The 16219-nt window shown below is 44.4% G+C and overlaps 10 protein-coding genes across 10 annotated transcripts; 4 read left to right on the top strand and 6 right to left on the bottom strand. All coding sequences in view use genetic code 12, as the record gives it.

Annotated features, from left to right (window-relative positions):
* Positions 1–72: 72 nt before the first annotated feature.
* Positions 73–2541, bottom strand: FOB63_005175 (uncharacterized protein; the record flags this gene model as incomplete). Its single annotated transcript, XM_002617139.1, has 1 exon — positions 73–2541. One exon carries the CDS (start codon positions 2539–2541, stop codon positions 73–75), a length of 2469 nt encoding a protein of 822 aa, XP_002617185.1.
* A 958-nt stretch (positions 2542–3499) lies between these two features.
* SCW4 (Scw4p) lies at positions 3500–5008 on the bottom strand (the record flags this gene model as incomplete). The annotated part of the gene is made up of 1 exon (XM_002617140.1): positions 3500–5008. The coding sequence occupies one exon, from the start codon at positions 5006–5008 to the stop codon at positions 3500–3502; it is 1509 nt and encodes a 502-aa protein (XP_002617186.1).
* Positions 5009–5599: 591 nt separating this feature from the next.
* On the bottom strand, positions 5600–6274 carry FOB63_005173 (uncharacterized protein; the record flags this gene model as incomplete). The annotated part of the gene is made up of 1 exon (XM_002617141.1): positions 5600–6274. The coding sequence occupies one exon, from the start codon at positions 6272–6274 to the stop codon at positions 5600–5602; it is 675 nt and encodes a 224-aa protein (XP_002617187.1).
* Positions 6275–6662: 388 nt separating this feature from the next.
* FMP32 (uncharacterized protein) lies at positions 6663–7250 on the bottom strand (the record flags this gene model as incomplete). Its single annotated transcript, XM_002617142.1, has 1 exon — positions 6663–7250. One exon carries the CDS (start codon positions 7248–7250, stop codon positions 6663–6665), a length of 588 nt encoding a protein of 195 aa, XP_002617188.1.
* Positions 7251–7703: 453 nt separating this feature from the next.
* FOB63_005171 (uncharacterized protein) lies at positions 7704–9710 on the top strand (the record flags this gene model as incomplete). Its single annotated transcript, XM_002617143.1, has 1 exon — positions 7704–9710. One exon carries the CDS (start codon positions 7704–7706, stop codon positions 9708–9710), a length of 2007 nt encoding a protein of 668 aa, XP_002617189.1.
* A 26-nt stretch (positions 9711–9736) lies between these two features.
* On the bottom strand, positions 9737–10492 carry PMM1 (phosphomannomutase; the record flags this gene model as incomplete). Its single annotated transcript, XM_002617144.1, has 1 exon — positions 9737–10492. The coding sequence occupies one exon, from the start codon at positions 10490–10492 to the stop codon at positions 9737–9739; it is 756 nt and encodes a 251-aa protein (XP_002617190.1).
* Positions 10493–10982: 490 nt separating this feature from the next.
* Positions 10983–11756, bottom strand: RPL10 (60S ribosomal uL16 domain-containing protein; the record flags this gene model as incomplete). The annotated part of the gene is made up of 1 exon (XM_002617145.1): positions 10983–11756. One exon carries the CDS (start codon positions 11754–11756, stop codon positions 10983–10985), a length of 774 nt encoding a protein of 257 aa, XP_002617191.1.
* A 770-nt stretch (positions 11757–12526) lies between these two features.
* On the top strand, positions 12527–13021 carry BUD20 (uncharacterized protein; the record flags this gene model as incomplete). The annotated part of the gene is made up of 1 exon (XM_002617146.1): positions 12527–13021. The coding sequence occupies one exon, from the start codon at positions 12527–12529 to the stop codon at positions 13019–13021; it is 495 nt and encodes a 164-aa protein (XP_002617192.1).
* Positions 13022–13236: 215 nt separating this feature from the next.
* FOB63_005167 (ubiquitin-specific protease) lies at positions 13237–14277 on the top strand (the record flags this gene model as incomplete). Its single annotated transcript, XM_002617147.2, has 1 exon — positions 13237–14277. The coding sequence occupies one exon, from the start codon at positions 13237–13239 to the stop codon at positions 14275–14277; it is 1041 nt and encodes a 346-aa protein (XP_002617193.2).
* Positions 14278–14531: 254 nt separating this feature from the next.
* FOB63_005166 (rRNA-processing protein) lies at positions 14532–16175 on the top strand (the record flags this gene model as incomplete). Its single annotated transcript, XM_002617148.2, has 1 exon — positions 14532–16175. One exon carries the CDS (start codon positions 14532–14534, stop codon positions 16173–16175), a length of 1644 nt encoding a protein of 547 aa, XP_002617194.2.
* Positions 16176–16219: the final 44 nt, after the last annotated feature.

Here is a 16219-nt window from a genome sequence, read left to right as displayed (position 1 = left end):
ACGAATTAGAAAGTTCATTTCTCCAACATTTATTCCGACAGTGTTCCTCTATATACCATCAGCAATTAAGAATCAGGCCTGATTCTTCTTGAGCTTCCAAGCCAAGTATTTCGCCGAATGCCCAATTGGTGTGAGTAACTTCTCTGAGATCAATACTGGTGGAGCACGGAACCAGACAGGGCTACCTGCAAGTGATACGAGCAGTTTGCTCACATCCTCAAACTGTTCTGGTTCGTCAACATCCTCTTCTTCTGCAGTAGGCTTTTTGCCCACATATGAGACCACACCCCCTATAAGTACATTCGAGTAAATAGATGGCGTGCTGCTCAGACCACCAGATAATGGCACAGAATAAGAAGCCGGCGGCGTACCTCTGACACTCGCACTGGTAGAATAGTCCCTAATGTGAGCTTTGTTGATATAAGGTTTGTACACCGACGTGGGAGGGTACGCCATCTGCGTGGTTCCCATTGGTTGAGGAGTCACAGGAGGATATGACGTTTTGTATGCAAGGCTTTCAGCCGATGGAGAGTTGTTAAGAGAGTACTCGTCAGCTTGGGAAGGTGTATAGTTGGCTGGAACAGAGCGAGTTCCGGACGACGAATAAATCCCTGAACCTGCAACGATTTTAAGTTGCGATGCCGGCGTGAAAATATAAGCCTTTCTCCCCGTAGTATGATCATCTAACTCGGGCGCTCTAACAACGTTTGGAGAGGTGGAACATTGGCCCAATTCGTCATTGTAATAAGGTGGTTTTCTGTACACAGCACCTACAATGGGAGGGCCGTTGGCATTGGGGCCTGGGACGGGGCTCACAGGAGCCAGGTTACCTTGAGCATCATTTGGTAAAAGGTCCTTGATAGGCGAGTCATACTTAACCAACTTCCGTGGCTCGTTAATCGGCACAATAGGCTGATCGATGTGACGGATTTCGTCTGGTAAACAAGCTTTCCATGTACGAATTCTGTTGAACGCATATGTGTTGACGTTGTACCTAAACTCACAGATAAACCACTCTGTACCTTCTGGAAGCAAGTTAGGTGGAATATCTCCTTTCTGGTAGTAGGTCAAAAATATAACATAACATGGTGCTAAAATATCCTCAGCCAAATGGTCTCTGTACTCTCCAGTTTTGCACACCTCATTGATGTAAAAAAGTCTGTCATCACGGTGGCACGTTTGCTCTGGTCTGATATACCAGCACACATTCGTGTACTGAATGCCATCAGCAGTCCATAAACGGAAAATCTGTCCACAAATGGGCTTGTTGATATCATTAGCATTGCGGATGAGAACCCAGTCACCAACTTTATAGGTGTGGTTACGGACGGTGACTTGGTCCAAAGGAGTTTTCAAAGAGTCGGAGCCCGCAGCAGCTGAAACCATGAAATCGGATTCTGGGCGCAGCATCTCCCTTGTTATGATCTGCTCGGCTTCTCTTTCAAAAAGAATAACTTCGTTAATCATTTCTGGGTTTGACGCATTGTAAATTTTGGCATTGCTGATCATCAATGACATGTCATCCAAAAACTGTTGCACAGTAGAGTACTTACGAGAACGCACTTTCGCGCGGATCTCGTGCAAACTAATCGGATTATCAATGATCTTGTAGTAATCCATAAGGGATTTATCAGGCAACCTCTCAAAATGAGACGTCAAGATGTGATTCTCATCCTCTGGATGGCGGATCTTTTTGATAAGTTTCAAGATGGACTTAATCCGAGATTCATAAGGTCTATCGATGATCGGAGGTCTTCCGCGTCTTACACCACCTTCTCCCGGTTTAGCCGAGCCCATAGAAGTTCTTGAAGAGTAGCCGTAATTGACCATAGATTGTTCGTCCTCATCGTAGTCTTCATTTTTGACATAGGGAGACGCTGAGGCACCTTCCTCGTCAAATGTGTTGTGGCCGTACTCTTCCAATGGGCCCAAGTCTGGGTAATACAAAGTCGAACTGTTTGGCACTTTTGGATCGGTAGATAACCGGGGGATGACCGTGTCTTTAATGTAGTTATCCAATAGGAGAGCATTTTCGTAAATTTCGGACGCAGGCTCATTGTAGTGGCGGGCGTTCCATGTTATCTGTGCCAAATCGTCCACGAAACCTTGGCCATCTTTATAAGTGAACTTCTTGATATTTCTGCCTATGGTATGGAGCGAAATTGGCCGGGTGATGTACTTATAGTAATCTGTTCCCGTGCGCGAGGGAAGTTTTTGGAAATCGACGTAAATGGGTTTCCCTGCACTATTAGCAACGGAGTAGATGCCTTCGAAAAGAGTGTTGAGCTTTGCAGCAAGCTTTTTGGCTTCTCTTTCCGACATGGTATTGATGGAGGAATAAATGCTTTTGTTGATTTTGTGAATACGGCGCACCTCGCGTGCACTGTGCAGGTCGTATTCATGTGAAACCTTTTGTACAGTAGTGGCAGCACTATGCACACCTTGGCTTCTTGCTGGTAAACCAGAGATCAATCCATGAGAGTCTCTGAAGGAGACTTCAGACAGAGTGGAACCTTCAATAGAGTCAGAGGTGTTGGACATTTGAGTAGCAAGTGTATTGGGATTGATATATCGGGATGGGGATGATCCTTAGAGAAGAATCCATCCTAGAGGGAAAAATGGTGATCTTATATACTTGAGAGGAGATATGAAGTGTCCTTCGTCTAAGATGATAGGACGGCGTTTAAGAGATGAGTTGGCTGCACCGGCAGGACGTTGCTGTGCACCTGTCGTGCCGTTGCACCTTGCAACCATTGTTTAATGCATGCACTTACTTCACTGTCAGGAATATATCCAATGGTGACAGGAAGATCTAATGCAAATGCATTAAGGTTGCGTCCGCGGTGATATGTATATGTAATGACATCTTACGTACCGTTAGGGCGCCGTGTTGTCATAGGAATTAGTAATAGAGAATTTTAGTTCAGTGTGTATATACCACTGCTAGTTCTCAACAATTCAACTTGCAACCATGCAAGAATGAAAGGGACAAGTGAGCGCCAGACAAACATAGATTTGAAAAATACAAAAACATTCGTGATGTTGTGATGCTGTTTAGAAAACCTACACATTTGAGGAACATTTATTGGTTTCCTTTTCATTCTGAATAGTACAAGAGGTTAAGTAGCAGTACATCACAATGTAAGCAGTGTAGGTTAATTCTGGGTTTAAGGCTTGATCAGAACTGTACCCGTTGCCAAAGACCGAGTCTTGAATTTTATCGAGGCATTGAAGACAGAAACTTGGACTGAGAGGATTAATGACTCCAACGGTACAATCATGAAGTAGCTCAATTGGTAGATTGGCTTAGTTTTGCAGTACCAAGGTGTTATACAGTGCGACAGCTTTTGCCTGAATTGATGTTCTCTAACAATTAATACAGTACAGAATTAGTCGATGATTAATTACCACAACGAAATCAAAAACCTAAAGTATGAATAACCAGTATCCGTTACTTAATTAACGTCAATATTTTCTCGTTTTATACAATACAAAAGTCTTACGCAGACGGATCACCATAAATGCCCCACCGCTGCTCCACGTTATAAGGTCCCGGGTCCTTCCAATAGTCATTGTACATGGTAAACATCACAACCTGGTGGCCCATGACTTTACCCAAGCTTTGAAGCGCGAGTACCTGACTTTCTGTAGAAGGCACCGCCTGGCCCAAGGTATTGCCTGCATTGGGCCATCCACTTTCGGTGATGAGGATATCCTTGCCATTGTTACAATGGCTCTTTAATTGGGCTGTTTGTTGTTGCAACCATGTGCCCGAAGTCAGGGCCTCAATGCCACTAAAGTACGGATGGCAGTTGACCGCAAGGTAATCGGAAATGTCACACATGGAACTATCGGCCATCACCGCAGCCAAAGTGTCGACCGAAACAATGGCGCCCGAATACGAAGGCGCGTTGGACGAAAACCACTGGCGTGCTTTTTGCACGGCCGCGCGCACCTGGGAGGCGGACCCGCGCCCGGAATTGACAACCTCGTTTCCAATCGCCACGGTGTGCACTGCGCGCCACCCGCGCGACCCCAGCTCCACCTGTTGCGCCATGGACGAAAGGTCAGTGTCCAAATTGTCAATGGCCCAAACACCCAAAAATAGCTGCTGCTGCAGGCCCAAGGCCCGGATCACATTCTGGATCCCCAGGCAGTCGACTGAATAGAGCCGGATTAGTTGGTACAGACGGAGCTTGGCCATATCAGAAGCAACTTGACTGGCACTTTTGCACTGGCCAGACTTGGTGTAGGGCGAATAGGTGATTCCCACGCCTTGTTCAGCGTACTCCGCGCCCTCTGACAGAGGCGCATCTGTTTGGGTGCTTTCGCTGCCCGTGTCAGAGCCTCCTGCGCCTTCAACAACAACTAGACCAGAAAATGCTGGCTTATCGCCGCTCTGGCTTTCCAGCGCCGTGTTGAATAGTCCGCTGCCGCCCAGGGTAGAGGTGGCTGAAGAAGCAGTGGCTTGGGTCGCACCCAGACTGCCCAGCGCGCCGTTTCCACGCAGGCCGCCCAAGAGCTCGAGGAGGCTTGCGAAAAAGCCCGAGCCAGACGGCGACGCCGAAGAAGAGGACGGCGACGCGGTAGAGGACGGCGAAGTATTGGAAGAAGAAGAAGGAGAGAAAAGCAGAAGAAGCAGACTGAGCCAGTTCAGACCGCTGCTTTCAGTGTTGGCGTTGTTGCCACCCGTGTTTCCAGACCCAGAATTGCCAGACCCAGAATTGCCGGTGTTGCTGGACCCGAAAATGCCAGTGCCTCTTGTAGTGGTCGGCGTGGGTGCGACTTGCGCAGTCAGCGTGGTGGTTGGTGCAGGCGTGCCGGTTGGCGCGAGGCCAAGAAGCTGCGCCCAGCCTATATTGGTTGTGGTTGCGCCCACTGCCCGTGCTTCAAGTGGGGCTTCACGCACAGGCAAAGCTGCTGCTAGGACTAGGAATAGATAGATTCTCATCGCATGCTGGGTTCCAACCTCAGCCAAATGCCTTCTTATATTGGAGAATCCCGGCATTGCTTGTTTGGGCAATGGCTTTCGGTTTGCATGGTCTACTGCCTATTCGGGCAATGGTGCTCACTTCGAGATTATGCCCTAATCGGGCGAACAGATGGGTGGGGCACTGCAAAATACTTCTTCTGGCAAATTTGCAATGTCGAAGCTGCCTCCACCTGCCATTGTTTTTCCCTTCTGCGGTCTTGGGTCTCCGCCTACAGTTAGGCGCCTATCGTCCATCTCCACTCCATCTCCAACAACTACAGGAATTTCCTGTAGGTGCGTTTGATCCGTCTTGCGTGCACTCCTGGACCCTCATACTTTCACCTTCAATGCAATTTGCGCCAATGACTAGGAGGTAAGTCCTGTCAATTGCGGACGAATCCCGTATGTTGCTTTTCTAGCGAGGCGGAGCTTTAGCGAGTAGGCATATGTCAAGTTGAAAAAAGATATGCAACAAATTACTACTTTCAGGGAAATGTACACCTGTATGACAAACCAGCTTTTCCTAGCTTGAACACCATATTGGGCAAGCTCTTACTTTCTTCATATTATACATGTAGCGAATATGCTTCATCTACATACGTCCCATGCAATTGTCTTTCGCAGTCCTTAGTGGAACCAGCGGATGATATAGTAGCACAACACAAACATCACGATAACTGCACCCCAGAAAATCCACTTGTCTTGCTTGGCACGTCTCTCCACTTTCCGAATGGTGCCCCTGCTAACCCCCAAGGTTAGCAAACTTTGTTCGAACGTTTGCCCCACCCGCCGTAACGTTTCATTTTGCTCCACCAAATCATCGAGAGCGTTCTGGCCCATCTCCAAAATCATGTCGAGTTGATTACTACCCCTCGACAATGATTGTTTCTCCTTGTAAAGTCCTTCCAGATACAGCAACAGAGGCCCACTAGGCGGCTGGTTTGCCTTTTGCAGAGCATCGTATGGGTTGTCTGTGCTGACGTGTCTTCGGCCCATCAATTCTTGATGTGATTCTGCCTGTAACAGAATCTCTCGCTGGTGTCGCAACGAGTCGAATTTCTCGCTGAATTTACTCAAGTCTTCCTGGAATTTGCTCAAGCGAAGCTGGTGTTTTTCCTCTGTGAAATTGTTCTGCGTGACCAAGTCATTGTATTCTTTAATTGTCTTTTTGAATGCTGTAAGCGACGTAATGATGGACCCTTGCAAAGACATTGGGGACGTGCTAAGGTTTTTCTCAAACGATGCCAAATCTCGTGTTAAAATCTGTGTTTGCTTGACCCCATGGTTGTATAGAGAGTTCATGCTTGTGTGTTTCTGTAGTATGTGATCACTTTCAAACTGAAAACTAAGTTCGCGTTATCGTAGACACAAATCTCCTGCCACTTGGTGCACGTGACCTTTCTTCCTATCGCCAGAAGGTTGCTTTCAACCTAATGGCTATCTATACGATACTCTTCTTCGTCTACTGGGTACTTCATTTCTACAATTCATTTTCAATGAAGAATAAAAAATCTCTCTATTCTGAACATACTTTGAATGCGCCTTATTAGTCAAAAAGGCTCTCAAGCGTAGATGCTTCCTTACCGTCCAAATAAATCCCTTGTGGCTTCTTACCAATGATTGGTTCAAGTAACTGGGGCGTACCATATGGTTACTCCCATAAGATGGCCATAATCCCAAATGTAGCGCATTAGCCGAAAAACCGGACAAACGCAAGAAGAAGAGCAGCAGTACCAGAACTCACACCGATTAACCACTGCATAACTTGGGTCTTGACAGACTTGATTTGCATCTGCATGTTGGCTATTTCCTCGTCAATCCGAGTGTATGTGTCTTCGATTTTCAGCTCATGTATTGAACTTTCTTCTCTCATGCGGCCCTTTTCCAAGTTTAGATCAAGTCGCACACCGGCAGAGTTCTTTGTGATCTCTTCCTTGAGTCTGTTTTGTAAATTAGTCAAGTTTGTGCGTAGTTTCTCTTGCTCCTTGCGCAAATTGGTGAACTCGGATTTGTCCAGTGTTTGAAGCTCTCCTTTCAACTTTGCAAAGTCAACTTTCTGTTGGTATGCTACTGAATTCAACTTCTCCTTTGCCACCAAGTTCTTTGCAATCTGACTGATGCCATCATTGACAGCTTTGTTGACCACAATAACTGCTGCTTCTGCTTGCTCGGCGCTAAAACCTCCCTTCTCCTGCAAAGATTGGACAAACTTTTTCGTATCAAAACGAGTTATCGAGCTGAGCGTCCGTTTTTGTCCCTGAATTCCGATTTTCCACATGTGCTCGTACTAAAGTTGCGGAGTACTTCAAGTGCGATAGCACAAATATTTGGGTGACCTGTATGATAATATGGCACTGATTACATGTGGACATGCATTGTTCCACTTGGAACAGACAATCTTTTGCTCATCTTTGCTCGACTTCCTTGCATTCTTTCGGTTGCTTTCCTACTTTATATGGTCCTGATAATAGTGAGAGATTTTTTTATGCCTGTTCCTCATCGAAATTCATCCTACTCGATCTCGTAATGGGGAAAGTTTTTTTTTAATCCGTTTCAATCCACATGAATTGAACGATACTCCGTTTTGAGACATGATCATTATATTTCTTACTTGAGTGGGTCCAGCCGTCTCTTCATTGATATTCCTAGGAAAGCTCTAACAGTGGTCGCATCCTGCATTTGCTACTATTCCAAAAGCCCTCTTCAACTACTATTACCAAGTATTTACATCATGATAGTAAGGGTATCGGGAGCAAAAGCCATGAAGCGCTTTTCCTTTAAGGTACAGCTGCTTTACAATTCTCAACATGTGGCAGCGCCTTTCATCCGTCTGTACTCTGATCGCAAATACAGGTCAATCGATGACTTCAACAAAGAGAAGAAAGGGTTCAAATTTGGGTATGGCGTGGATGATCTAGAAGAAACTGGTCCATCTACCGAAAAGGAGAGAGCGACTCCACAATTTGATATGAATGGCCCAGAAATAGACCTCCTGTCTCATCCCAGACTCCAAGGTTTAAGGCACAATTCGCCTGAATTTAAGTATCAGCTTCATCTAATCCAACAGGAGCAACAGGCAAATCAGGAAAAGGAACGAGGAAAGTGGGAAAGGAAGGAAAGATTGAAAGGACTTGGTGCTGGAGCCTTGGCTCTTGTATCTATCATATCTGTTTATCTGTTGGCAACAAATTATAAGTACATAAAAACTTTGATTTACAACAAATGGACTTTTGACATTGATGATTCCAAGATTCAAGACAACAACAACTCCAAGGGTAACCTGAAGTCGATTGATTACTTAGTTGATAAGTTGACAACGGAGTTGAGTCCTCAGTTCATTAGTTCCTTGAAAGATTCCGTTCGCAACAAAGGTCTTTACCTTTTCGGCTCAATCAATAAACACAAGTTGCCTTCCAGAGTGGCAGCGTTTGATGGAAAGCTTATAAAGGATGTTTTGGTCGAAAAAGATTATGTTATCGTAATTGACGATGACGGAAAAGTTTACCACTACTCTCCTAAATTCGAACAGCCAGTGCAAGTACTGATGCCTGGTAAAGTATCCAAGGTATTATCGTCCAACAACCAATTCTATTACTTGAGCCAGGATGGAAAGCAAATATTTCATGGTGATAGAATTGACCCCCAAACTGCACCTTCCTCTTCTTGGTTCAGCTCTGGCTCTAAGTATGACACCAAAAAACTTGCAATCTCCGGGTTCAATAAAGGTGAATCTGTGAGAGACATCTCTGCGGGTAAAAATCATCTTCTCATACTTTCTTCCGAAGGGAGAGTATTTGAAGCGAGTACGTCGAAGGTACCACTAAACAGAGGTCAATTTGGTGTTCCAAAGTATTCTCCGTTTTCCGGAGAGAATGAAATCCCTTACAATTCTGCTTTTGAATTACTCAATTTGAATAATGAGGTTGTTGCTAGTAAAGATGGAAAATATGTCAAACCTAGGAAGTTCTTCTCCATAGCCAGTGGCGAGTACTTCAACATTGCAAGCGACATGTCTGGAAATATTTGGACATGGGGGGATAACACTTTTGGCCAATGTGGCAAAGAAGTGAGTGCCAATAATGAAATTCAACAACTTCCTGTTTTGGCGTACACATTGCAAGATTTGAGCAAGCTAGTGAAACACAGTTTAGAGGATAAAGCTGTAAATGGTGAATTTGTAACTCCCCGCGTCTATGCTGGCTCAACTACATCATATATCAGACTCTTGTACGAAAGCGATGATAGTACTAAAAGTCAGGAAATGATACTCAGCTTCGGAAGTGGTATCAAAGGTCAATTGGGCTTGTCAAGGTATATGCAAGTGAACTCATCTCCTAAACTCATTAAAAGTTTAGTTGGCTTGACTGAATTCGATGAAAACGCCCAGAAGATCATAAATGTGGGAATTAAGGATATTAGTGTCGGAAATGATCATGTGTTCGTAACTTTGAGCAATGCCAGCGCCAAGGACGTTATTGTGTTCGGAGACAATGAACACGGACAATTTGGAAACGGAAAAACTGTGAAAAGCTCGAAACCGATTGATTTGCCGAAACTAGTGGAACCTGCTGACCTAGAAGGGCCGGAAGTGAAGGCAAGGAGAAGATTGGCTAGAAAACTAAATGACCAATCTACAAACAGGTTACAACTTTCAAAAAACCGCATTGATGGCAAAGATACTGAGCAAGTAATTGTTGCAGGTGAAGGGGGATCAGCCATTTTCTACAGAAAAGGATAAAAAAAATATGCTTGTATTTAGTCCATTTACAAGTCAAACAATTCCTTCAAGATTCTAATGGTATCAGCTGGAGAGTTGACAGCGTGGCCGATGGTTCTTGGGTCTTCGTAGATTTCGTAATCGTTTCCACCCTTGTACGACTTGTCGCCAAAGAAGTGGATTTCCTTGAAGTTTTCGTCAGCCACGTGTTGCAAGCAGTAAGTCTTGTCCCATCCAGTAGGGAAAACGTCAAAAGAGATTTGGCCACCAATAGAGTAAGTCAAGCCGTAGTCTGGGAATTGTTCCTTCAAGGCATTAACGAGCTTTTCTCTGACTCTGTTCTCCTTGTCGAAGACTTCGTAGTCATTACGCTCTTGGGTGGAAGCGTTTCTTCCAATAGGAGAAACATTGATCATACCGTTTCTGAACTCAATGAAAGTTCCTCTTCTGATTGGAAGATCAATATCAGACAAGTAACGCAAGATGAACTTGACAAGCTTGTTGTATTTTTCTTCACCAATCCAGTTGATGAAAGACTGCGAGGCAAGCTCCTGGCCGAGCTTGTAGGCAGTCAAACCGTTTTCGGAAAAGCAGTAGTCGAAGTCGGAAAGAACGGTAGCACCGAGCTGTTCGACTTGCTTGGAGAGATCAGAACCACCAACGAAACCAATGACAACCTTCTTTCTCAAGGCTTCCAAAGTGGCCTTCATCTCATCAGAGATGGTCAATCTTGCTGGGGTCAAAGTGCCGTCAACATCGAACAACACCAAGACATCTGGCTTTTCCTTGTTTGCGAAAGACATTATAGTATTATTTGAAGAACAAAAATTCGTCGACCAAAAAAAAATACTCCGACGCGCGATCGCGCTTTCTTTTATATTGTAGTAAAACGTGCATGGACAAGCAACGCCGCACGAGGGGCACGCATGGAAACCAAAGTAAACACGTCCTTTGGTGAGGCGAAAGATACGAAAGATACTTCAGAACAAAACACTGGCTGCAAGTATCTTCACATTTTTGTGGTGATTGAAGAACAATGTTCCTGTGTATAGCTAGAAGTCGAAAGCGATGCCAGATCAGCGCATACAGAATATGAAGCAGAAGTGGGTGAAAAGACTAATAACCTATGGCAATACTATAAAAATAGTAAATGCCACATGAAGAAACACGGCAATACCTCGAAAGATAAGTGATAATTTTACAGATCGCACAACCCGGAAAACAGAAATAAAAGTACTACATGGACATGTTCAGCTTCAGTGGTTAATTTTCAGTACATACCTAAAAATTATCTTAAACCTGGTATTGGTAGTCTGGGAACTCTTGCAAGTTCTCGGTCAACTTACCCTTCTTGGACAAGAACTTGACGTAAGCACCGTCGTCCTTAACCTCACCATTGTTCTTCTTGGCAATGTATTGGTCTCTGTCGAGAGGAGTGAAACCCCACTTCTTGGAGATAATGATTCTCTGTTGACCTGGGAACTTGTATCTGGCTCTTCTCAAACCTTCAATGACAACATCCTTGTTGCTGTCCTTGGTTCTGACAGACATAAGAATTTGGCCAATGGAGACACGGGCAGCCAAACCGTGTGGCTTACCCCAAGCACCTCTCATACCTTGTTGCAATCTATCAGCACCGGCACACGACAACATCTTGTTGATTCTCAAGACGTGGAATGGGTGAACTCTGATTCTCAAGTGGAAAGAGTCTCTACCGGAGATCTTGGTGATGTACTTGTTAGCACAGATACGAGCGGCTTCCATAGCCTCGGAAGACAATTGTTCGATTTCGTTGGAGACCAAGTGGACACACAATGGGAATTCATCGACAGCAGCCTTCTTTCTACCCAAGTCGTAGATTCTGATCTTAGCGTCTGGGACAGCTCTGTTGTATCTGGACTTTGGGTAAGGCTTGTTCTTACAGTATCTGTAACATCTAGCTGGTCTTCTAGCCATTTTGTCTTTTTCTGTTAGTAAAGAGTTGGTGTAAGAAAAAAAAACTTTTCGCGGAGCCACAATATATATGGAGATGCTTACTAATGACCTTAATACAGGACAAAAGCACATTTGAAAACGGGGACACCAGAGTCTCTGGACTGCGGCAGGATGCTTCAGACTATTTGATCAAAGGAAAATAATCTCGATAGAAGAGAAGTTTCAAAGTTGGAACTTCCTCCTAGAGAAGTTTTCCCTTAAATACTGAAAGTCTCTCTAGCATCGACGTTTACACGTCAACTCCCGGTTTCCATCTTCTTGTATCATATGCGCTAGAGCATTTTCCGGCTCATGGATATGATGCAGCTTCGTTCAAGTTTCGTATCCACATACCTTTTGGGAACGATGTCTGGAGGAAAAAATCAAGGCAGATTTCTCATGATAATTTTTTTTCCACAGTGCGACTGGTGGCGATTGGTGTGCATACAGATGGTGCAGCGGTGCGGTCGCTTAGCGCACGTGACCGATGTGACTGTCTTCTGTTAGGATGATGCCCAGCTAATATACTTGGACACCAATAGATAGTTACAGCGAGAGCAGCTCACTGTAGTATCCTAGGCTCTGTATGTGTGAGCTCACCGTCGATCATTCGTGATATAGCACCTGCCACAATGTTAGTTCTTGCAAATTGGCCCCTTCGAGCAATTTCTGCTACGACCGGACAAAGTTACAGTTCCACTCCCATATTTCTGACTATTAATGCCTTTTATGGGCGTCTCCAGTACTAGGGGATTGATTTCCTTGTAGCTTGCAGCAATTTGGTGTAGAGAGTTGTCTGCAGTGCGATGCATTTTTATGCTCATCGCTCTGCTAGATAAGAACTTTAGGCTAGAAAAACATAGATGGGGAGATATAGTGTGAAAAGATACAAAACCAAGAGAAGAACGAGAGATCTTGATCTTGTTTATAATGACCTTTCGTCGAAGGAGAGTGTCAAGGCTTTGAAAAATCAGCCATTGGACGAAACAAAGCCAGGTTTGGGACAATACTATTGCGTGGAATGTGCAAAATATTTCGAAAACCAGGATGCATTGGACCGCCATAGCAAGGGCAAAATTCACAAGAGAAGATTGAAGGATCTCAAACAAAGACCATATACGCCGTTGGAGAGTGAGGCCTGCGCTGGTTATAATGTTCAGAAGTTCATGGAGGCGGTTGAAAAGTACAAAAACATTGAGCAGTACAAGAACGAAAACAAGGCCGAGTTGGATGCAATCAAAAGCGAGAAGAAGGATACATTGGATGCTATCATTACAGGAATTCCATCTACTGCAGCCGCTGGGGAAACCGAGCAAGATGAGGCCAAGCAAGAAGGTGAAGTTGAGATGACCGATTAACCGATTGATTGCAGTGCTTTATTATTTTCACTTCAGGGCTTGTACTCGAACTACATATGGGTATGCATCAGCTTTATGCTTTAGTAATGGTGATAGGAAATGACATGTACAATAGAGCATGATGTAGTACAAAAACGAGATGGACAAAATGATCCAACATGGGAATCGAATAACATTACCGCTTGATAACCGAATAACTTAAGCCCCCATGATATATGTCACAATATAGTCAGATAACACAAGTGTGTATCGTACTGTATCTCCGCACTTTTTGTCCTGTTGACAGATTTGGCCACCGGACCTCGTCTTCATCAACCATGAGATTAAAGATTAAAACAGCAGCAGGTTCTGGTGTAATATCTGCTGAAGACTCATGGACTTTGTCTCGCCTTATTGAGTGTATAAGTGCAGACGTGCCGGCTCTCAAAGGCAAACGTATCACTTCGCTCAAGTGTGGATTTCCACCTAAAGCACTCGAATGCGATCCACAAACATTGTTAGCAGAAGCAGGCATTCACGCAAACGATCAGATTCTTGTTGAAACCCAAGAGGCTTCTCCTGTCACGGCATCACAGGCGCCAGCTAAAGTGACTCCGTCGACCAACGACAAGATTGCAAATGTGTACATTGAAGCATTGAACAGCTATCTAATATTGCGAAATGTGCCAGATGATAATGCCTGCCTTTTCAATGCCATTACATATACGCTACAAGGCACATTCAAGTGGCATGACTTGGACCTTCGTGAAATTGTCGCATCCACCATCGAAGCAAATCCCGACACTTACAATGAATTGGTCTTGGGAAGGCCTCGCGATAAGTATTGCGAATGGATCAGAAAAAGCGAGTCCTGGGGTGGCGCCATAGAATTGGGGATACTCTCCGAGTTTCTTGGTGTAAGAATCAACTGCTTTGATGTGGAGCTGGGACGGAAAATGGTGTTTCAAGACGAGCAAAACAAACCGACGAAATTCATTTGTTTGGTCTACTCAGGCATCCACTATGATTGTTTTGTCACCAATCCGGTGCTCACGGAGAATAAGTCTGGCGACTCCGGCAACTGGACTGACCATGAGGACATTGTGATCCAAGCCAGTTCGCAGTTAGTGGCTCTTTTACAGAAACGCAATTACACTACAAACACAACTACATTTCGTGTGCGCTGTTTGGACTGCTACGAGATTCTATTGGGCGAGATGGGCGCATCGAAGCATGCGAATAGTACCGGCCACTTTAGGTTTGGTGAAGTAAAGTAAGTATATAAAAGTATGTCTTTCACATTTATCGACTTTTCCTTCTTTCTCCCTGCGATCAGACGCATTCAATTCGTATATCATTACTGTTTTTTTATCAGAACATCTTTCTTCATCACCTAGAATGTGATATATTCATTACATCTTCTTAACATCACCAGCGCGATGGCATCTGTCGCTTATGTAAGCGCGCTCCTGCGGGTAAAATATATTTTCAATGTGTGAGATGAGAAGCATCAGAGGTCTCTTTACTAGTAATGGCAAAAAAGACTTTAGCGCAGCAGATTGCTGAACTTGACAAGCCAAAAAACGACTTTGATATAGAGGATAATGATTTGGCCGATCCTTTTGCCAGCGACAACGACTCGGCGGCTTCAGAAAAAGAGGATGATGAGTTGCGTACGCAACACTATGTGAGCATGCCAAAATCAAAATTGAGACAACAAAACGACAAGCTTGTGACCGACAAGAAGTATTCGGGAAAAGTTGCTTCTAGAAGTGAGTTATTTGAAAGCATGGGTGATGCAAGTCAGGACGAAAGTGGGGATGAGAGTCAAGATGAGAGTCAAGATGAGAGCCAAGATGAGAGCCAAGACGAGAGTCAAGATGAAAGTGAAGATGAAAGTCAGAGCATCAGTGAAGGCGAAGCTCAGGAAGAACAACAAGAAGGAAATGAAAGCGATTCGGGAGTCTCTATTGATGGACTCAGTGATAGTGATGAACAAAGCGAACAGAGCGAAAGTGAAGAGAGCGAAAGCGAGGAAGAAGTGGATGCGGAGGCGAAAAGAAACAAAATCAAAGATATGATCATGAAAGAAAGAAAACATATTGTGAGTCGTCTTTCCGAAGCCGTTACCCTGGACGCTCTCAAGGGTTATGCCATTGTCAACCAGCACAAAATGGGAGATGCGCTTATAGACTCGAGATTGAAAGTGCAAAAGGCATTAACCAACACTAACTTACTTCCTGTTAATGCTCAAACTGTGGCTGCCGAAAACTTACTGACTAAACACACACCTAAGTACTTACAAAAGGCCACTTCTGCATGTTATGACTTACTCGATGCCATACTTGACTTGAGATCCAAGCTTTACACAAAGGAGAAAGTTGTGACCGAGCATTTCGAAAGTAAGCCGCAAAAAAGATCCTTGACGCAATACCTTCAAGCCACACAGAAATATGACGATATATTGAACGAGTACAGGTCTACTGTGTTAACAAAATGGCTGGCCAAGATTCAAAACTCTTCTGGCTCAACTGCCATGAACGCAAGCAAATTCAAGGCTTTGAATCAGTCTGCTGAGCAGCAAGTGATGAATAATTTGTCAGACATGGACCGTCTTGTGAAACGCACGAAGCTTAATAGAAGACAAGTGAAGCCTCTTGGTTACGAGTACTACCAAGCAAATTTCGTCAAGAAAGAGCAAACTGAACCAAAAGAGAATGAGGATGAGGACGCAGATATTCCGAAAACGAGTCAGAGCAGAGGTCTTAACGTGCAAGAAATGGAGCTGATCTTTGACGACGAAGACTTCTATCGTGTATTGCTTAATGATTTGGTGGACAAAAAGATACAATCTAGCGATCCTACTTCGGGACTACAGTTTGCGTTGAGAGGAGCTGCATCAACAAAATTAAAGAAGAACGTGGACAACAAGGCGTCTAAAGGCAGAAAGTTGAGATATCATGTCCAGGAACCTATTGCTAACTTCGAGACGCCTAGGAACAGTTTGAAGTGGGACGACAGACAAATCGATGAGTTTTTCGCCTCGCTTTTGGGACAGAAAATCAGCATGAAAGAAGACGACGAGGAAGAAGACGAGGATCAGGACGAAGGCAGCGACGCTTCTGAGGAAGAGGATATGGTGTACGCAGACGACTCCATCAAGTTGTTTGGTTAAGTATCGTAGGAAGATGCATTCAATATATATATTTACATGAGTGG

The sequence above is a fragment of the Clavispora lusitaniae genome (genome assembly GCF_014636115.1).
Source record: "Clavispora lusitaniae strain FDAARGOS_655 chromosome Unknown tig00002663_pilon, whole genome shotgun sequence".
NCBI classification, from domain to species: Eukaryota; Fungi; Ascomycota; class Pichiomycetes; order Serinales; family Metschnikowiaceae; genus Clavispora; species Clavispora lusitaniae.
Note: the sequence above shows the minus strand (reverse complement) of the source record. Positions and strands in the feature narration are given on the sequence as shown.